The sequence below is a fragment of the Macaca thibetana genome, chromosome 2, assembly GCF_024542745.1.
Source record: "Macaca thibetana thibetana isolate TM-01 chromosome 2, ASM2454274v1, whole genome shotgun sequence".
Classification (NCBI taxonomy): Eukaryota; Metazoa; Chordata; class Mammalia; order Primates; family Cercopithecidae; genus Macaca; species Macaca thibetana.
The window spans coordinates 142351937-142373543 of NC_065579.1; the positions used below are offsets into that span (position 1 = coordinate 142351937).

General features: G+C 48.0%; 1 protein-coding gene across 3 annotated transcripts in view; it reads right to left on the bottom strand.

Annotated features, from left to right (window-relative positions):
- Nucleotides 1-466: 466 nt before the first annotated feature.
- The window catches only part of TMEM40 (transmembrane protein 40), a 31383-nt gene continuing 10242 nt past the window's right edge, over nt 467-21607 (bottom strand). The window contains exons 2-12 of one of the 3 annotated variants that reach the window (XM_050781511.1): nt 17142-17222; nt 16356-16487; nt 11681-11770; nt 9929-9982; nt 4342-4377; nt 3925-3957; nt 3491-3538; nt 2271-2342; nt 2084-2158; nt 1368-1430; nt 467-623 (exon numbers count right to left, since the gene is read on the bottom strand). In XM_050781511.1, the coding sequence (XP_050637468.1) occupies nt 604-623; nt 1368-1430; nt 2084-2158; nt 2271-2342; nt 3491-3538; nt 3925-3957; nt 4342-4377; nt 9929-9982; nt 11681-11770; nt 16356-16487; nt 17142-17214 (696 nt within the window). In that variant the 5' untranslated portion in view covers nt 17215-17222 and the 3' untranslated portion in view covers nt 467-603. The remainder of the gene's footprint in view (nt 624-1367; nt 1431-2083; nt 2159-2270; nt 2343-3490; nt 3539-3924; nt 3958-4341; nt 4378-9928; nt 9983-11680; nt 11771-16355; nt 16488-17141; nt 17223-21607) is intronic. The other 2 variants (XM_050781512.1, XM_050781513.1) reach the window with 2 other exon arrangements.

Here is a 21607-nt window from a genome sequence, read left to right on the forward strand (position 1 = left end):
TCCCAAAGTGCTAGGATTACAGGTGTGAGCCCCCATGCCTGGCTGCCATTTTGTTTCTGATGATCATTTTCCTGCCTTTTTTTTGGGGGGTGCAAAAAAATAGTTTTAGTCCTCAGCATCTTACCTGTATCAGGTTCACCAAGGGACCCCAACCTGGTGGCTCCCTGCCTCAGGGCAGTGGACTATCCATCTCTCCCGGGATGGCTTGGTAGCACCTGAGAGCATACCCAGATGGCCTGGGATTTGAGAAAAACCATGACCCAGACAGATCACAGCTTGCAGAGCCCATGGTCTCTTGCTATCTTCTGAAAGCAGTGACCTCCCAGAATCTTCCTGTTGGTCCAGGTACTGTGAAGGCTCAGGCCCCACACCCACCCTCTGCCTTCCATCCTGGCAGCTGGGTTGCACAGCAGTACTGCCCAAATGATGCCCCTGCCTGGGCTGGTGCCAACATTCAGACCACATGGAAGGAAAAGCGTTCTTTTTATTGGTCTGGCTTGCTCTCCTGCGCATCTCTCAGAATGCCGGTCTGTCCTTGTGGGCTCAGGTGTCGCAGTGGTGGTCACAGTGGGGCCTGCCTCTGCTGCCCACCTGGCAGTGGCCTCAGTCAGTCTTCCTGAACCCTGGAAGGCAAAGGCCACAAGATGGCATGGGATTCTGAAGGCAGCAGGCTTCATCCCCACCATCACCTCAGATGCCCAAGTACCCCTCACAGCTGGCATGATGTAGTCACCCCAGAAGCCATGGGTCTCAATGACCCACTGTCATAATAGCTAGTTTTCTTTTTATTTATTGCATGGATTAAAGGAGACAGATATTTCCCCAGCACAGCCACTTGGCCTCTCCATTCTGAGACATAAGGTGGTCACAGAGCTGTCAGTCAAGAAAGACGATGTGCTTTCGCCCAGCCCAGCCACTGAAGCTGTGTGACTGTGGGCGAGTCACTCCACCTCTCTGAGCCTCAGTTTCCTATTGGTCGAGTGTAGCATTGGTAAAGCCTACCTCCCCAGTTGCCATTAGGCAAGTACAGCCATGGAGAAGATAGTGTTTGGGGAAGTGTAAAGCTCTATAAGAGAATGAAGACACATTTTTCTACTGTTTCACACTTCAGGCCTTTGCATCCATTCCTCACTTGATCTTCACAACACACTTGTGTAGCAGAAAAGCATTACACCTATTTTCCAGTTGAGGAAGCCAAGGCTACATGGCTCATCCAGGGTCACAGAGCTAGTAAACTGGCAGAGGTAGGACTCGAACCTGGGTCCTCTGCCACCGGGCTGTGTTCTTTCCTGTATGCTAAGTCTCTTTCTAAACGAAGACCCTGCTAGGGAGAAAAAGAGTGAACACAGGAAGACTTTAAAAGTTACCTGTCAGCCTGAACTTCTGGAAGAGGGGGATGAAACCTTGCAGGACGCTGTGGATGCGGTACACTGCTCAGAAGCAAACAAAAAGTGAGTTAAGTTTGTACCCCCACAAAGGATACCTGGCCACCATTAGACAAGGACCTAACTCATGCAAACAAAGCTCTGATGGCGGAATTTCAGGCAGCAGGTTAAGCTTAGATAATGGTACTAGAGTTATTATTACTGAAAACAACAACCGTGAACAGCAGGAATAGTGGCAGGAAACTCACTCGCCAAATTCAGTTCCCAACTCCATTAACTAACTTGTTTTCAGTATCTGGCTAGTTCTATTTTGTTTGTCACTTTTATCTATTTATTTTATAGACAGAGTCTTGCTGTGTTGCCCAGGCTGAACAAATTCCTGGGCTCAAGCGATCCTCTTGCCCCAATCTCCTGAGTAACTGGAATCATGGGTGTGTGCCCTGGGCCCAGCCTGTTTGCCACTTTAAACTGTTGCTGTTGCATTGTATGGAGCTGCCCATTTTTCCCACAGGGTTTTGCCAGTGACCTTACATTGACCTTGAAAGTGGTCAGGAAGAAAACATGAGCATAAGGAAAATTTGTTTTAAAGTGTATATTGTGACTCTCTGGTCCATATTTCAATGAGTATGAAAATGAATATTTCTACCCGCCACCCCTCCAAGAGACTGTGTGTGTGTGCATTCTGGGGAGGGGCTTACCTAGTCCAAAGTAGATGCCAACAGTTTCCAGGGAGGCAAAGGTGAGCAGGCCGACCCCAAGAGACATGAACCAGTCTGGAAGGGCAGTGAGGGAGGGAATGGTCAGCCTCCAGGTCTTGACGCCCCTGCCCCCTGCACCCCCCCCATGCCATTCCCCTGGTGCATTCCCCAGGGCACCTCCCCTCACCTGCGTAATAGTGATAACACACCAGCAAGGCCCCGATGGCAAAGCACAGGAGGACGAAATGGAAAAACTCATCTGTGAAGGCAGGGGTGGGGAATCAATATCTGCTGCTTTCTCTCTCTTTTTTGGGCAGAGGAGACAAGGTCTTGCTCTGTCACCCAGGGTGGAGTGCAGTTGTGCGATCACAGCTCATTGCAACCTTCAAGTCCTCAGCTTAAGCAATTCTCCTGCTTCAGCCTCACAAGTAGCGAGGCCTACAGGTGCATGCCATCATACCCAGAGAATTTTTAAATTTTCAGTAGAGACAAGGTCTCGCTATGTTGCCTAGGCTGGTCTTGAACTCCCGGCCTCAAGCAATTCTCTCATCTCGGCCTCCCAAAGTATTGGGATTACAGCTGTGAGCCGGCAGGTCTGGCCTTTTTTTTTTTTTTTTTTTTTTTTTTTTGAGACGGAGTCTCGCTCTGTCGCCCAGGCTGGAGTGCAGTGGCGCGATCTCGGCTCACTGCAAGCTCCGCTTCTCGGGTTCACGCCATTCTCCTGCCTCAGCCTCCTGAGTAGCTGGGACTACAGGCACCCGCCACCGTGCCCAGCTAATTTTTTGTATTTTTAGTAGAGACGGGGTTTCACCGTGGTCTCGATCTCCTGACCTTGTGATCCGCCCGCCTCGGCCTCCCAAAGTGCTGGGATTATAGGCGTGAGCCACCGCGCCCGGCCTTTTTTTTTTTTTTAATTACAAAAAGTCTCTGTGTTGAGCACCATGGTCTTTCCTCTTGCCCTCCCCTTCCTCCTAGAAGTCCCCATGGATTCCAGGCCTGGAGCGGGGAGGTTACTCCCATTTTCACTGCTCCTTTCCCAGAGTCTGGTCTAATCTAACCTTACAACTCTCTCAGCTCAGCTGACCTCCAGCTCCCCATCCTGGCCACAAGGCCTGGAAGGCATTTACCATCCTAGAGACTGTGCATAGCAGAAAAAGCAGAGGACCAGGGCTCAAGCTCAGGCCACGCCACTCACGAGCTGTAAGGCCACTCCCCAGCCTGGAACCTCAGTTTTCATATCCGCAAAATGGGAACCATTGTCCCACCCTGTTGAGTTGATTCTAAGCTGAGTAATATGTAAACTGCAGGGCATACGACAGAGGTGGGTAATGATTGCTACTGTGCTATTTCACCCCTAGAAATCCAGCCAGACAGGAAAAAGCAGGTCTGCTGCACCAAGTTCCTTACCATCTTTCTTTATATTCTGTCTGCTTAACTGAGAGGCCTCCACTTCTCCTTAGGAACAAGAGAGAGAGATGAGTGTTTAACTCTGAAGCAGGACGGCAGGTGGGATTTTCTCTTCCCTACGTCATTGAGAATTAATATCCCGGGTACTTCTTCCTGGGTCAGAGGGCACTCACTGCAGGAGCAGTCAAGCAAAACTGTGAAGATGGGGGTGCTGTCCTTGGAACCCCCACTGATTTCCTCCTCCTTCCTCAGGCCTGAGTCCACCTTCCGTTCCATTTCCCCTGCACTGGAGATCCCCCTTCTGAATCATAGTGACATTGGCTGGCAACAGTCCCTGCTGGGACTAACCCACCCTCTCAGGCTGTCTGAAGTCCCAACCCATCGTCTGGAATCAACACCCACTCTGGCTGTCCTATTTGAGCTTGTGTATTTACCACTTGCTGGGTCAGAGCCTCTCCTTCGGAGTCCTGGAAACGAGAAACTCAACATTAGTGCCCAACCCTGCTTGGGGTGCCTTAACAGCTGCCTCCACCCTGGGGAAGGCTATAGGTGACCTAAAAAAATGTCCCCATGGAATTCTGCAGCCCCCAAGGATCCTCCTTTCTACTGATGGCTGGTTGGTTGTAATCTCCTTGGGTCTTTCTGGGACAGCTTTCCAAGCTCCCCGGACTCCCTGCTTCATGCCACAGCTGGCCCAGCCCACTTGATGAGCCTAGGCTCAGTGGACCTGGGGCTCCTGTTTCTCACAGTCAGATACCCCAGCAGGAGCTGGCTGTCTTAGGGGAGAGGTGATGCCTAGACCTGGCTCAACACCAGCACCAACGACCTCTCTCCCCTAACTGGACACTCACCTGACTCCCCAGAGGGTACCACCTCTCCTGGAGCATCTGCACAGAAAGGAAATCAGTGATCATATACCCATGATCCTCTGGGGAGGGAGAAGTCATGCTTCAGGGAAGGTGGATCCTGCTGGGAGACCTTCCACTTAACCTGGAGTGTGCCAGGTGGGGAATGGAGCCGGCTGGAGGGTTCCTGTTCCAACTAAAGGGGCAGCCACCACCCACCAGCCACAGAAAGCTGCTGTAGAAATGCCTGCCCACTCTTACAGGTTTGTCAATTTCCCCAGAGAAGCCAGGTTTTCAGTTAAACTTCCTAATTATAAAAAAGTTTGGGCCGGGCGCAGTGACTCACGCCCGTAATCCCAACACTTTGGGAGGCCGAGGTGGGCGGATCACAAGGTCAAGAGATGGAGACCGTTCTGGCTAACATGGTGAAACCCCGTCTCTACTAAAAACACAAAAATTAGCTGGGCATGGTAGCACGCGCCTATAGTCCCAGCTACTTGGGAGGCTGAGGCAGGATAATCGCTCAAACCCAGGAGGCAGGGGTTGCAGTGAGCTGAGATCACACCACTGCACTCTGGCCTGGAGACAGAGTAAGACTCTGTCTCAAAAAAAAAAAAAAAAAAAAAAAAAAAAAAAAAAAAAAAAAAAAAAAAAATTTGGCAACTCTCAAATCAAAATGCCATTGCTTGTGAGACATGACATTATTTTATGTACTACCATGTAAGAAAAGCCCTTGACAGTTATAACTGTAAGTTGCTAGTGATTTTTTTTTTTTTTTTTTTGAGATGAAGTCTTGCTCTGTCCCCCAGGCTGGAGTACAGTGGCGCGATCTCCACTCACTGCAAGCTCTGCCTCCCAGGTTCACACCATTCTCCTGCCTCACCCTCCTGAGTTGCTGGGACTGCAAACGCCCGCCACCACGCCTGGCTAATTTTTTTGTATTTTTAGTACAGATGGGGTTTCACCGTGTTAGCCAGCATGGTTTTGATCTCCTGACTTCGTGATCTGCCCACCTCGGCCTCCCAAAGTGCTGGGATTACAGGCGTGAGCCACTGCACCCAGCCGCCAGTGATTTTTTTTTTTTTTTTTTTTTTTTTTTTAGACGGAGTCTCGCTCTGCCACCCAGGCTGGAGTGCAGTGGCCTGATCTCAGCTCACTGCAAGCTCCGCCTCCCGGGTTCACGCCATTCTCCTGCCTCAGCCTCCCAAGTAGCTGGGACTACAGGCGCCCGCCACCTCGCCCGGCTAGTTTTTTGTATTTTTTAGTAGAGACGGGGTTTCACCGTGTCAGCCAGGATGGTCTCGATCTCCCGACCTCGTGATCCACCCGTCTCGGCCTCCCAAAGTGCTGGGATTACAGGCTTGAGCCACCGCGCCCGGCCGATTTTTTAAAATAGAGATAGGGTCTTGCTATGTTGTCCAGGCTGGTCTTGAACTCCTGAGCTCAAGCAATCCTCCCACCTTGGCCTCCCAAAGTGCTGGGATTATAGTCATGAACTACCATGCCTAACTTTGCCAGTGATTTTTAAGATGCATCCTGATTTCAGAAATATTCAAATGTGAAAAAAATGTGGTGTAGAATTGATGAAATATATTTACATTCATAATTTTATTTTTAAAATTTATTTATTTAGAGACAGGTTCTCTCTCTGTCATCCAGGTTGCAGGGCAATGGCACAATCATGACTCACTGCAGTCTCAAACGCTTGGGCTGAAGCACTCTTCCTGCCTCAGCCTCCCAAGTAGCTGGGATTACAGGTGCGAGCCATAGTGTCTGGCTTTCACAATCATAATTACATATATATATAATTTATATATATTTATATATTATATAATTTTATATAAACATATATTTATATATTATATAATTTGTATAAATTATCTATTATATATTTATAATATTTATTTATTTATTTATTTGAGACAGAGTCTCACTCTGCCGCCCAGGCTGGAGTACAGTGGCATGATCTCAGCTCACTGCAACCTCTGCCTCCCAGGTTCAAGCAATCCTCCTGCCTCAGGCTCCTGAGTAGCTGGGATTAAGGGTGCCACCACATCTGGCTAATTTTTGTATTTTTAGTAGAGACGGGGTTTTGCCATGTTGGCCAGGCTGGTCTTGAACTCCTAACCTCAAGTGATCCACCTGCCTCAGCCTCCCAAAGTGCTGGGATTACAGGCGTGAGCCACAGCGCCTGGCCACACAATCATAATTTTAAAAAAGCATTCTGGGCCTGGCGCGGTGGCTCATGCCTGTAATCCCAGCACTTTGGGAGGCTGAGGCGGGAGGATCAGGAGGTCAGGAGATCAAGACCATCCTGGTGAACACAGTGAAACCCCGTCTCTACTGAAAACACAAAAAAATTAGCCAGGCGTGGTGGAGGCCGTCTGTAGTCCCAGTTACTTGGGAGGATGAGGCAGGAGCATGGCATGAACCCAGGCGGCGGAGCGTGCAGTGAGCCAAGATCACACCACTGCACTCCAGCCTGGGCGACAGAGCAAGACTCCGTCTCAAAATAAATAAATAAATAAAGCGTTCTGGGCCGGGGGCGGTGACTCACACCTGTAATCCCAGAACTTTGGGAGGCCGAAGCAGGTGGATCATAAGGTCAGGAGATCGAGACCAACCTGGCTAACACAGTGAAACTCCAACTCTACTAAAAACACAGGAAAAAAAAAAAAAAAAGCACTCTGTGTTTCTGTGTGGGCCGGGCACGATGGTTCACACTTGTAATCCCAGCACTTTGGAAGGTCAAGGCAGATAGATCACTTGAATCCAGGAGTTCAAGACCAGCCTGGGAAATATGGTAAAATCCTGTCTCTACCAAAAATACAAAAATTAGCTGGGCATGGTGGCGCATGCATGTAGTCCCAGCTTCTCAGGAGGCTAAGGTAGGAGAATCGCTTGAGCCCGGGAGGTGGAGGTTGCAGTGAGCCGAGATGGCACCACTGCACTCCAGCCTGAGCAAAGGAGTGAGACCGCATCTCAAAAAACCAAAAAATTAAAAAAAAAAACCTACCCCTACCCTGACCCCCCAAAAGCCATTCTGTGAGCCAGATAAAAAGCATCTGCCCACATGGGCCACCCATTTGCACATGCCTGCTCCAGGCTATCCAGATGCAGGTGATGACACCTGCTGCCTTTTACCCATAGAACTCTGGACTAGACAGGCAACTCCAAGCTCATGCCATCTTGCTGGCTTCTAGACCTACCAGGGTCTGAGCATGTGGGAGCCAAGCTGGCTTGTACACCTCAATCCTTGGCTCCCGCCCTGATTGTTGAGCCACTTGGCTGGGCTGCCAAGGGTGAGTTGAGTCCTATAGACCTGAGCTGCCACCTCTGCATTAATCCAGTCCTGGGTGTCCTTCCCACACCATTCACCATGTGGTTCTTGGTGCCTGTTCTAGTTCCCTGGTGACCTTGCTCCTAGCCTGTCATCTTCTTTCCCTTAAGGGCGGACAGGCACTTGTATGATCTTCCTACCATCAGGCCCCAACTTCTGTACGTTTCCTGTCCCTCAGGGCAGCCCCAGGACATGAACACCACAAGGGGCACTTAGCATGTGACAATAGGCACTCAGCACACTGAACGCCATCTGCAAAGTGATCAGAGGGGCCAATACAGAGAGTGCAGAGAGCATATCAAGGACAACATGAAATGAGACTCAAGCAATGTAATTTACTAAGCACCTCCAATGTCTGGGGGAAAGAAGTAATTCATGAATACGTGACTGTATCTACATTTTCTACGGTGAATATGAATTACTTAATGAGAAAAATATTTTAAAATACATATGAACATAAAGGTTTATCTTTTTTTTTTTTTTTTTTTTTTTTTTTTTTTGAGACGGAGTCTTGCTCTGTCACCCAGGCTGGAGTGCAGTGGCCGGATCTCAGCTCACTACAAGCTCTGCCTCCCGGGTTCACGCCATTCTCCTGCCTCAGCCTCCCGAGTAGCTGGGACTACAGGCGCTGCCACCTCGCCCGGCTAGTTTTTTTGTATTTTTTAGTAGAGACGGGGTTTCACCGTGTTAGCCAGGATGGTCTCTATCTCCTGACCTCGTGATCCGCCCGTCTCGGCCTCCCAAAGTGCTGGGATTACAGGCTTGAGCCACCGCGCCCGGCCGGTTTATCTTATTTTATACCCAGTGAAACCTTTCTTAAATTACTAGAGTAATTAAAAACATTTTTCTAAACCAGATTATACTTGTTTCTGTAACAAAAAAGAAAGAAAGAAAGAAAAGAAAGATGCCTGTAATTCTAGCACTTTGGGAGGCCAAGGCGGGAGGATCACTTGAGCTCAGTAGTTTGAGACCAGCCTGGGCAACATGGCAAAACTCTGTCTCTACTAAAAAATAAAAAAAATTGGCTGAGTGTGGTGGCACACATCTGTAGTCCCAGCTACCTGGGAGACTGAGATGGGAGGATCACCTGGGCCCAGGAGGTTGAGGCTGTGGTGAATCATGATCACACCACTGCATTGCAGCCTGGACAACAGAGTGAGACCGTGTCGCAAAAAAAACAAAAAACAAAAAACAAAAACAAAAACCCACAAGACAGATGACCCAGAGGTAACCACTGATTGTATTTGTTACATAACAAATGAAATCTTTTCTTTAGCATATACATAAGTGTTTTCCACTGTTTTACTTAGGTTATTGCCAGGCATTAGGAGACGATGTAGATTTCAGAAATATTGGATTAAACACAGATATTAAAGCTTTCTTATCTAGTAGTGTGCATTTGTCATATTCTTTGGCAAAAGAGTTCATTCTACAAGTTCTTTTTTTTTTCTTTTTTTGTTTCTCATTCTACAAGTTCTATTGCATCCTAGTGCTACCAACCAAAGCGCCATATTATTTATGCCTCCTCACTGTAGTAATCAGGGTATTAGAAATAATTATTCTGTAAAATGGGTATTGTGGAGATCAGATCCTTAATTTTTCCTTGTGTGCTGAAACAGCCCAGTATTCCAAGAGAGGGGTTACCGATCACGTCCCATTCTACTCGTTTAGGAGCTGAGGCCCAGAAAAGTGGGTGACTGTTCATGGTCACCCCATAAGTCAAGGTTATAGCTCAGACGAAAATGCAGGATTGGCTGGACGAGGTGGCTCACGCCTGTAATCCCAGCACTTCGGGAGGCCGAGGTGGGCAGATCACAAGGTCAGGAGATCAAGACCATCCTGGCCAACATAGTGAAACCCCGTCTCTACTAAAAATACAAAAAATTAGCTGGGTGTGGTGGTGTGCACCTGTGGTCGCACCTACTGGGGAGGCTGAGGCAGGAGAATCACTTGAATTCGGGAGGTGGAAGTTGCAGTGAGCTGAGATCACACCACTGCACTCCAGCCTGGGCGACAGAGTGAGACTCCGTCTCAAAACAAACAAAGACCCCAGAAAATGCAGGATTTCCTCAAGACAATCTCATGCCCACCTCCCCACCTGCCAATTTCATAACCACCCAACTGGCCACATCTCCTGTATTTGGGTGGGACTTTTCAGCTCATGAATCACCCTCATGACCTTGTTTCTGCTCAACAAAGCCCTCTTTTCCTTCATCTAATTGTTTTCTCCAAAGCCACTGGGAAACTGATTACCTCCATAGAGCTGAAGCTCATCCTTCAAAACGCCAGGCTCCCCATGCCCAGGACCTGGATGGAGACAAACCCCTTAGTCAGAACTCCCAAACACAGTGACCCAGGCCACTTCCATCTCCCATGGCTTTGAAGCTTAAGAAGTACCAGAGTCCGGCCGGGCGCGGTGGCTCAAGCCTGTAATCCCAGCACTTTGGGAGGCTGAGACAGGCGGATCACGAGGTCAGGAGATCGAGACCATCCTGGCTAACACGGTGAAACCCCCTCTCTACTAAAAAATACAAAAAACTAGCCGGGCGAGCTGGTGGGCACCTGTAGTCCCAGTTACTCGGGAGGCTAAGGCAGGAGAATGGCGTAAACCCGGGAGGCAGAGCTTGCAGTGAGCTGACATCCGGCCACTGCACTCCAGCCTGGGCGACAGAGCGAGACTCCGTCTCAAAAAAAAAAAAAAAAGAAGTACCAGAGTCCTTGTGCTGGCGGTGAGGTGGGGGGTGGTCTTCAAGAGGCAAGGCAGCACAAGTACCTTCCCTTTGCCCTCTCTGATGCCCCCAGAGCTTCCAGAGGTGACCACATTCATAAAGCACTCAAGACCTAAGAGGACTTGGACCTTGCTCAGGGTTAATAGTGGGTATATATTGGGCACTAGCATGCACCAACACTGTACTAAGTGATTTATATTTAATACTTCATTTGCTCCTCACAGACATCCTATGAAGAAGGTATTAGTACCTACCCCACCCATTATACAGATAAGGACACTGAGGCTCAAACAGTTACATTATTTTCCCAAAGTCATATAGCCAGCAAGTGGCAACTCTACTAGGTCTGTTGCCAAAGCCTGCGTTCCTAATCATGTTTATATCCAGAAAGAGAACCCAGGGCTCAGCTCTAGCCTCATGGGCAGCATTTATTAAACAGCTTCTGTGTGACAGGTTCTGTACTAGGCAATAATTCAGCCCTTTTCCCCGTGGTCTTTCCTTCCTATGAAATTTGTTGTTTATTTCTTTTGCAAAAATTATTTCCTGGTTGTAAAAATAAAACATGCTCTGCCAGGCGCGGTGGCTTACCCCTGTAATCCCAGCACTTTGGGAGGCCGAGGTGGGTGGATCACTTGAGTCCAGGAGACCAGCCTGAGCAACATGGTAAAACCCCATCTCTACTAAAAATACAAAATTAGCCAGGCATGGTGGCACATGCCTGTAATCCTAGCCTCCTACTTGGGAGGCTGAGGAAGGAAAATTGCTTGAACCCGGGAGGTGGAGGTTATGGTGACCCAAGATCGCGCCATTGCACTCCAGCCTGGGCAACAAGAGTGAAACCCTGTCTCCAAAAAATAAATAAATAAAAAATAAAACATGCTCATTGTAAATTATTTATAGTATAGGACAGTTCAAAAAAGGGAAAATAAAAATCACTTATAATTCCACCATCCTGAGATAACCACTATTAACATTTTGGTATTTTTCCTTCCAGTTTTGATTATAACCATATGTCTGAATTTTTATAAAGTATATACGAGATCAAATTAATTCTATGATTTGGCATCTTTCTTTTTCGGTTCAGCGATAGGTGAAGAGCAGAGCTGTCACCAGGACAGGGTGCAGCATCCTTTATTCTGCTGCTGTCAGGCTATTTCCTATTTTATCCTGCCGTAAACAATGCTGTGAAGAACATCACACAGGCAGGTTCAGTTCCACTGAGAAACTCAACAGTGAGTGAGCAGGCAAAAGAAAAATGGTAAGGCCTATTGCCTACCGGGTGAGCTGTTCCCATGGGGGTGTCCAGCCCCCAGGCTCCGTCGACGTTTTCTGGTTGCTCTGGGGTGCTGGTCTTCATCGCTGCTCTCTGCGGGGAACAAACACAAGCTGGAGGAGAAGCTCCGCCTGGACTGAGCTGGGAATGCGTTCATTCTGGTGGCCATTCTCAGAATTTAGTTTATGCGAAGAGTGTGGTTTGGTGGGAGGAACTCTGATTTGGGGACTGGAGATAGGAGACCTGCCACTCACATTCTGTGTGACTTTGGACAAATCCCTTAATATTTCTGTTGGTTTCATGTCTGCATAATATTTCTGCTGCTGCCTTGCCTACTTTATAAGACTTCCATGAAGATAAGACAAGGTCCCATGAGGCGTCACAGTACTGAGATGGCTTCCATCCCACCAAGTGCAGGGGCTGTGTCATCTCTGTTTCCCCACCCATCACACTGGCTCTGGATGTTTGCTGTGTCTCCCACCCGCCGGAATATCCTTCCTGTTTGTCTGTGTTATTGAGAAGCTTAAGCTGATGTCACACCTCCTATAGAAAGCCTTTGCCAACTGCCCCAGCTCACACTGGTCTTGCCTTTCCCTGCTGGGGTTTCTATAGCACCAACTGTTTGTCCTTGACTCAATGGACATGAAGGCCAGCGGTCTCATGATGTGCCTCTCTCCAAACATTTCATCTCCTGAAGGACATGACCTGGGTTCTCCACCCTGCAAGGGTGCCTAGCTGTGAACAGGAGCTTGATCAAGACTTGAAAATGGTTGTCATTTGTGCTCTTTGGCCAGTCAGCATTCCAAGAATTCAGGGCTACGAGTTTCTGGCTCCAGGTCCAAAAGATTCCTTTATCCCAAGACAGGACCATGGGACCTCCTGGTCAGTCATGGGCAATTTAAAAAATTTCAGGAAACCAAATTAATTGTGCTTAAACATCAGTGCATCTGTGATCTCAACTGGATAAGGAGGAAGAGGGATTGGGAAGCTCAACAAAATCACAACAGTGGTGTTTATCTCAGAAGAGAGGATTTTGACTTCTATTCTCTTCTATATTTCACAAATATTCATCAGTGCAAAAATGACTTTTTATTGCTAAAAAGATAATGCATGTTGCAAAATAAAGAAATACAGAAAACAAAGTAAAAGTTATTCCAATTTTCTTTCTTTTTTTTTTTTATTTGAGACAGAGTTTCTCTCTTGTTGCCCAGGCTGGAGTGCAATGGCGTGATCTCAGCTCACTGCAACCTCCACCTCCCAGGTTCAAGCGATTCTCCTGCCTCGGCCTCCCTAGTAGCTGGGATTACAAGCGCCCACCACCACGCCCGGCTAATTTTGTACTTTTAGTAGAGACAGGGTTTCTCCATGTTGGTCAGGCTAGTCTTGAACTCCCGACCTCAGGTTATCCGCCCGCCTTGGCCTCCCAAAGTGCTGGGATTAGAGGCATGAGCCACCGCGCCTGGCTTTTTTTTTTTTTTTTTTTTTTTTTTTTGAGACGGAGTTTTGCTCTTGTTGCCCAGGCTGGAGTGCAGTGGCACGATCTCGGCTCACTGCAACCTCCGCCTCCCAGGTACAATGATTCTCCTGTCTCAGCCTCCCAAGTAGCTCAGATTACAGGCATGTGCCACCACGCCTGGCTAATTTTTTTTTTTTTTTTTTTTTTTTTTTGAGACGGAGTCTCACGCTGTTGCCCAGGCTGGAGTGCAGTGGCGCGATCTCGGCTCACTGCAAGCTCCGCCTCCTGGGTTCACGCCATTCTCCTGCCTCAGCCTCCTGAGTAGCTGGGACTACAGGCGCCCGCCACCGCGCCCGGCTAATTTTTTGTATTTTTAGTAGAGACGGGGTTTCACTGTGGTCTCGATCTCCTGACCTTGTGATCCGCCCGCCTCGGCCTCCCAAAGTGCTGGGATTACAGGCTTGAGCCACCGCGCCCGGCCTTTTTTTTTTTTTTTTTAACTAGAGACGAGGTTTCACCATATTAGTCAGGCTGGTTGTGAATTCCTGACAAAAAATTAGCCGGGTGTGGTGGCGGGTGCCTGTAGTCCCAGCTCCTCGGGAGGCGAGGCAGAAGAATGGTGTGAACCCAAGAGGCGGAGGTTGCAGTGAGCCGAGATCACGCCACTGCACTCCAGCCTGGGCAACAGTGCAAGACTCTGTCTCAAAAAAATAAATAAATAAGTAAAAATAAATAAATAAATAAAACAGGTATGTGGGAGAGAGATGCTGGATGTGACTATGAGTGAGGGTCCTGCGTGTGAGGACGGCAGGGCTGCAATGAGGTACCCAGGCTTGGGGCCTCTGGGGTAACAGGTCCCCTCCGGGCCTGAAAAACAGGTAGTCATATTCTGGCTGCAGGTCAGTCACGGTAGGATCAGGGACCAGGATCCTGAATGTCAGCCTGTCTTCATGCTTCTAGGACTGTGGCTTTCTCCTGCTGCTTTCTCTTAGTGCTCCCTTTGGCTAATTTCAGCCAGTCCCATGTATGAGGTGGAGACTCCAGGGTGCCTGGGTGCCAGGGATTATGGTCACATGGGGGACATTTTTGGAGGAGCAGCACTCCTTGAGGGACAACCAGAGGACAGAACACTCCTTCCAGCCCAGGGAGGAGAAACAAAACGACAGGCAACAAACAGCCCCCTCCCTGCACCTGGAAACTCTTCTTCCAGAGCCAAACCTCATACACGGTGGGCTTGTGTGTTTTCTCGTTTTTTGTGTTTAAATGGGGAGATGGCTTCCTTTCCAGTGCCATGAGGAGACTGGCTACAAACAAACCCACGGGGCCCACTGGCCACTCTCCCTCCTCTGCTGAAATGATCATTGATTTTGTGGCTTTGGGCCTTGGTCTCAGCATTTGCAACATGAGGACATAAGACCAGAGCTTTTCTTTTCTTTTCTTTTTTTTTTTTCCTTCCAGCCCAGGGGACCTTCCATTAAATAAAATCTTAAGCTCAAGCCCACAGCATAAAAGAGATCATAGTGCAGGAGCTCTGGCTGAGGAGAGTTAGCCTCCCCGGTTCCACAAAAACCTCCAGGGAATCCCAAGTTGGTTACTGAGTTCTCTTAGAGCACGTCAGTTGTCCTCTCTGTGCTTCAGTTTTCTCACTTGTAAACTGGGAATAATAATAGTACCTTCCTATATGGGTTGCTGGGAGAATTGAGTTATTACATGCAAGTGCTTAGAACAGCTCCCAGCACAGAGTAAGCATTCAATAAATATTGCTGGTGCTACTACTATAGAATTCAGCCTTATATTTTGAATTAAAAGAATACAAATGAAAGAACATTCTACTGTTTCTTGGAGAATAATGTGGTTATTTGTAATCAAGATGCTATTGGAGGCCAGGCACAGTGGCTCACGCCTGTAATCCCAGCACTTTGGGAGGCCAAGGCGGGCAGATCACCTGAGATCAGGAGTTCAAGACCAGCCTGGCCAACATGGAGAAACTTTGTCTCTACTAAAAATACAAAAATTTGGCCAGGCATGGTGGCAAGTGCCTGTAATCCCAGCTACTCAGGAGGCTGAGGCAGGAGAATCGCTTGAGCCCAGGAGACAGAGGTTGCAGTGAGCCAAGATCATACCACTGCACTTCAGCCTGGGCGACAGAGCAAGACTGTGTCTCAAAAAAAGAAAAAAAAAAAGATGCTATTGGAGATGTCGTTCCTCTAAACCCACTAAAGTACTGACAAGGAATCAATACTTAGGAATGATTTGTACAAAAATTCAAAAGGCAAAAGCTTTTGCACAAGGATGCTCATGAGCATGATAAACCTGGGAGGGGAAGATCATAACACAACAATTACTTTTAGAGCTATTAATATGTCCTTTTTGCTAAGACTTTACCTGTATAACGAATTTAATCCTCACAAGAATCCCATGAGGTATTATGTATTGCTATCATCCCCATCTTATAGATGAGGGCACTGAGGCAGCCAGGGGTTGAGCAGTTTACCCAAGAACATGTAGCTAATTAGTGGTAAAGACAGGATTTGAACCTGTAACACACGCTTTGACTATGGCACTGGGGTGCCCCTAATAAACCTAAATGTTACTTTACATGAGATGCAGCCACTTGAGGGGCTGTTCGGTAAACATTAAAAATAACTGCAGAGGCTGGGCGCGGTGGCTCACGCCTGTAATCCCAGCACTTTGGGAGGCCGAGGCAGTGGATCACGAGGTTAGGAGATCGAGACCATCCTGGCTAACACGGTGAAACCCCCTCTCTACTAAAAAATACAAAAAACTAGCCAGGCGTGGCAGCGGGCACCTGTAGTCCCAGCTACTTGGGAGGCTGAGGCAGGAGAATGGCGTGAACCCGGGAGGCAGAGCTTGTAGTGAGCCGAGATTGCACCACTGCACTCCAGCCTGGGCGACTGAGCAAGACTCCATCTCAAAATAAATAAATAAATAAATGAAAATAGCTGCAGAGATATTACAGAATAACATGGCAAAAAGCTTAGGACAAGATGGGGGAAATTTTTAAATGGAGGACAGAATTGCCTATACTATCAATTATAACTGTGTACATAGAAGGACGTGTGGACAGATCGGCTCTAGAAGAGAATGTGGAGAAACAGTATTGGAGTTTCAAATACTTCAATGACTTCAAGTATGGGGGATTGTTTCCCCATGTAAATCTTTTTCTTGAATAATGCACATATATTTAAATCTTTGCTATACCTGAGGAGGAGGAGGAGGAAGAAGAGGATGAGGAGGAAGAGGAGGAGGAGGAAGAAGACTTGTCTCTTTCATACTGTTCTTGGGAAAATAGTCCAGCCTTCCCATCTTGCTTATGGAAATCTGTCTCTCCATCTGCAAGGCACATAGAGGCCAGGGGATGAGCATTTCCCACCCTTCCCACCCCAGGGACCACCCAGTCCTCTCCAGGGTTCTACTTGGACTTGAGCCAGGAAGGACTGGATTATCTTCCCAAATATCTAGGGCCAATGCAACGTGCAGGAGACCAAGGCTCTCAGAGATACCAGGGGCTCAAGGAAGGCTCAGTACAGAGATTTATCTGAATATGGACTCAGAAAAGGGGCTTCTAAGCCCCCTGCCCTGCCCAGAGAAAGCTAGACTCTGTAGAGGAGTTGCCAATTTAGGATCCTTTGTAAATTACAGCCAAGATGGGGTGTGATCAAGCCCTAAACCTTCCCATTCCCCATTCTGGGGTCACACAGGACCCTCTCTACCTTCTAGGGGTATCCCTAGTGCCAGCCCAAGCCCCCAGAGAATTCTTGAGGTTTGGCAAGCAGCTGAGGGTCCCCATAGCTAGACAGCACAGGAAGACAGATTGGACCATGCACATGTATGTGTGCATGTGTGTAAAACCACTACTTCCCCACTTCAACTGTGATTTGAGGCCCTGTGCAAAATGAGCTGAGCAGGGTCTTCTTCCGTCCCTTCTACTTTTGGACTCCACCTCCCATGTGGTTTTGCCCAGAGGGTCAGAGAAGGCAAACATACAGTCTAGATCTTCCGTTTCTCTGTGGACTTGACTGTTGTCTTGAGGCTGGGAGGGGGATACTGAAGTCTCCATGGCTTTTCCTGGAGGAATAACAATAATCAGTAGTTAATATCACCTTAGTTAATATCTTTTTTTTTTTTTTTTTTTTTTTTTTTTTTTTTTTTTTTTTTGAGACGGAGTCTCGCTCTGTCACCCAGGCTGGAGTGCAGTGGCCGGATCTCAGCTCACTGCAAGCTCCGCCTCCCGGGTTTTACGCCATTCTCCTGCCTCAGCCTCCCGAGTAGCTGGGACTACAGGCGCCCGCCGCCTCGCCCGGCTAGTTTTTTGTATTTTTTAGTAGAGACGGGGTTTCACCGTGTTAGCCAGGATGGTCTCGATCTCCTGACCTCGTGATCCGCCCGTCTCGGCCTCCCAAAGTGCTGGGATTACAGGCTTGAGCCACCGCGCCCGGCCTGTTAATATCTTAATATATAAAGAGCTTGGCAAATAAATAAGAAAGAGACAAACACTCAACATTCAAAGGAATAAGAAAATTAATTAACAAAAAAAATGGTAGTTCTGTTGGCAAGCAAGAAGGCCGGGGCAGTGGAGGGAGGAGGGTTAAAGGAGTGGGGAATCGGGGTGGTAGGTATCGGTTAGACAACTAGCAGGGGGCTTCATGAAGGAAGTCAGTTTTTATCTGTACCTGACAAGTCAGGCACCATCCTTTTTTTTTTTTTTTTTTTTTTTTTTCTCGTAGAGACGGGGTGTCTCTATGTTGCCCAGGCTGGTCTTGAACTCCTGGGCTCAAGCAATTCTCCCACCTTGGCCTCCCAAAGTGCTGGGATTCAAGTGTGAGCCACCATGTCCAGCCTAGGTACAGTTTTGACAGGAATGCAGATTTGAAGTTGGTGAACCAACTCCAATCCCACAAACATGGTCAACATCCAGGAATGACTGAGCAAAAAGGCAAGGGAGTCCTGAGCCCTGGCAGGCCTCACACACAGAGCCACCTGCCACCTCTTGACAGCTATGTGCACAGGAAAGAAGTTTCTTTTAGTGGAGCCGCTGTGCTGTGAGTCTCTGTTATAGCAGCTGAGCCAGGAAGTGCAGGCTCCCTTTTGATTCCTTGCCCCATTTCTTCTACTCTCAGCTCTGAAGCTGAGACCTCAAATCTGAGAGGAGGTAGATTTACTAGTCTCTGACTCATTTATTTTTTACTTTTTTATCTGAGACAGAGGTCTTGCTATATCGCCCAGTCTAGTCTTGAACACCTGGGCTCAAGCAATCCTCCCACCGCAGCCGGTAGCTGGGACTACAGGCATGTGTCACTGTGCCCAGCCTCTGACTAATTTAAACCACAGTTTCTCAGCCTCAACATGACTGACATTTGGGACTGGGTAACACATTGTGAGATGTTTAGCAGCCTCCTCCCTCCCAGATGCCAGTAGCACTTTCCTGTTCAGCTGTGACAATAAAAAATGTTTCCAGACATTGCCAAATGACCCCTGTTGTGGGGCAAACATCGTCCCCCATTTGAGAATGGTCTAGAGAATCTACCACAAGACCTTGGCAGGAAGCCTCCTCTCCTGTGTCTTAGAGCCAGATTGCCTGGGCTGAAATCCTGTCTCTGCCTCTTCTAGCGATGGAAGCATGGGCAAGTTACTTAATCCCTCATTGTGCCCTGGGTTTCTCATCTGTAAAATGGAGACAGTAATAGTGCTTACCTCATAGTATGTGAAAATGGCAGGACAGTCCTTAGCAGGGTCGTTGTGAATGTATGTTTCCTCCTCTACAGGCCTCCTCTTACCCTTGGACATCCAGTGTCCAGTCCCATCCCCGCTCATCCCCCATCTCCTAGACCTCAGACTCCATTACAGTTTTTTTTTTTTGGTTTTTTTTTTTTTTTTTTTTAGATGGAGTCTTGCTCGCTCTGTCACCCAGGCTGGAGTGTAGTGGCACGATCTCAGCTCACTGCAACCTCTGCCTCCGGGATTCAAGTGATTCTTCTGCCTCAGTCCCCTGAGTAGCTGGGATTACAGGTGCCGCCACCACACCCAGCTAATTTTTGTGTTTTTCGTAGAGACGGGGTTTCACCATATTGGCCAGGCTGGTCTTGAACTCCTGACCTTGTGATCTGCCCGCCTTGACCTCCCAAAGTGCTGGGATTACAGGCGTGAGCCACCGCACCTGGCCTACCCTTTTCTAGAATAAAACTTCCCATTTCTCAGAGCAGAATTCAGCTAGGCATTAGGAAGTCACTAGCCATTAAAACGCATCGATATCAAGATGGAATGACTGACAACAGAAGCCTCTAGGGCATATTTCTATTTTGAATAGTGTTCTTTGCACGCAAGAGGTGACTAGTATGTATTCATTGGCTGAGATCATCTCTAATGAAGGTATTTCAGCTAGAGTGGAGAAGAGTTGTAGAGTCACATGGGGGAAAGAGAGCTGCTGGCTGATGTCAGATAGACTGAAGTTTACAAAGTGATGAACTCTTTTTCCAGTCTCATCTCCATCCTGCTCTGTGTCCTGGTTACACACAGCACTTTTGGCTTAGTCCATTCTTTCCTAAGGTCAGATGCAAATCTGACCTTCCAAGCACAGGTCAAAACCCAGTTCCTTCATGAAGTACTATTTCAGTTGTCTAAATGATACCCACCAACTCTATTCCCCACTCCCCTAACCTTACTCCCTCCACTATCCCTAGCTTTTTTTTTTGACACGGTCTCTCTCTATCACCCAGGCTGGAGTGCAGTGGTGCAATCACAGCTCACTGCAGCCTTGAACTCCTGGACTCAAGCGATCCTCCTGCCTCAGCCTTCTGAGTAGGTAGGACTACAAGCATGTACCACCATCCAGGGTTTGTCTCCTTCCCTAGATCATTAATGTAGTCTAAGTAGGGACTAAGGCTGATTCATCTCTGTGTCACCCATACCCTGTACAAAGCCGGGAACAAAGGAAAAATGATGATAACAAGCAGCTATACGTGCCTACTATCTGCCAGGCAAGGTTCTAACAGTTAACTTGTGTTAAGTAATCTATTCCTCACCACAAACCTATGAAGGCTCACTAGGGCCATGCCCATTTTATAGGTCAGAATATTGGGGCACAGAGAGGATAAGAAACTTGCCCAGGACCGGCCGGGCATGGTGGTTCACGCTTGTAATCCCAGGACTTTGGGAGGCTGAGGCGGGTGGATCACGAGGTCAGGAGATCGAGACCATCCTGGCCAACATGGTGAAACCCAGTCTCTACTAAAAATACAAAAATTAGCTGGGTGTGGTGGTTGCAGGCCTGTAATCCCAGCTACTCGGGAGGCTGAGGCGGGAGAATCACTTGAACTCAGGAGGCAGAGGTTGCAGTGAACTGAGATCGCGCAATTGCACTTCAACCTGGGCGACAGGGCGAGACTCTGTCTAAAAAAAAAAAAAAAAAAAGAAAGAAAGAAACTTGCCCAGGACCACATGGTAAGTGGTTAAGCAAGAGTAGTTGCTCAGCCCATGCTGGGAGACTAAAGGAGTGATGCTGGCTCCTCTTTTCAGGACCCTAACATTGGCACCAGGAAAGAGGACACACTAACAGTCATCAGAGTGTTATGCAAATATGCTGACCTGGCTTGTATTTAGCTACTGATGGAGCCTTGAGTAATTGTTCCCATAGCCAAGGGAACTTCCTTAGGCACATCTTTAGCACACTGAAGGGGAGGAATGGAACCATCACAGAGGGAAGATCTGACGTGGCTCTGTTTCTCCTTTTAATGTCCTTGTCTGTTTCTCCTCCACCCATTTTTCTTTTTTTGCTTTTTTTTTCTTTCTTTCTTTCTTTTTCTTTCTTTCTTTCTTTCTTTCTTTCTTTCTTTCTTTCTTTCTTTCTTTCTTTCTTTCTTTCTTTTCTTTTCTTTTCTTTTCTTTTCTTTTTTTTTTGAGACAAGGTCTCACTCTATTACCCAGGCTGGAATGCAGTGGCACGATCACCGCTCTGCAGCTTCAGCCTCCTGGGTTCCAGTGATCTTCCCACCTCAGCCTCCCAAGTAGCTGGGACTACAGGCATTTGCCACCACAGCCAGCTAATTTTTTAGTTTTTATATTTTTGTAGAGATGTGGTCTCACTATGTTGCCCAGACTGCTCTTGAACTCCTGGGCTCAAGTGATCCTCCCACCTTGGCCTCCCAAAGTGCTGAGATTACAGGCACGAGCCACCACCCCCGGCCTCCACACAGGTCTTATTTAACATAGGGAAGGACTGAGGCTCAGGTAGAGGAAGAGACTTGTTCAAGGTCTTCCAGCTTATAGATGGATTCAAATCTGACTCCTACCCCAACAGAGAAGCTTCATGCCCCAGCTACGCCCTGATTAGAGGCCTCTAGCACCACCTCAGGTGGCCCCCACATCCAAGGCTGATCCTACAAGGAAATGGAATGCCCGACTTTCTGGCACTTTTCTCCAAAAAGCCCAGCCCTGCTGAGTCATGGGTGGTGCCA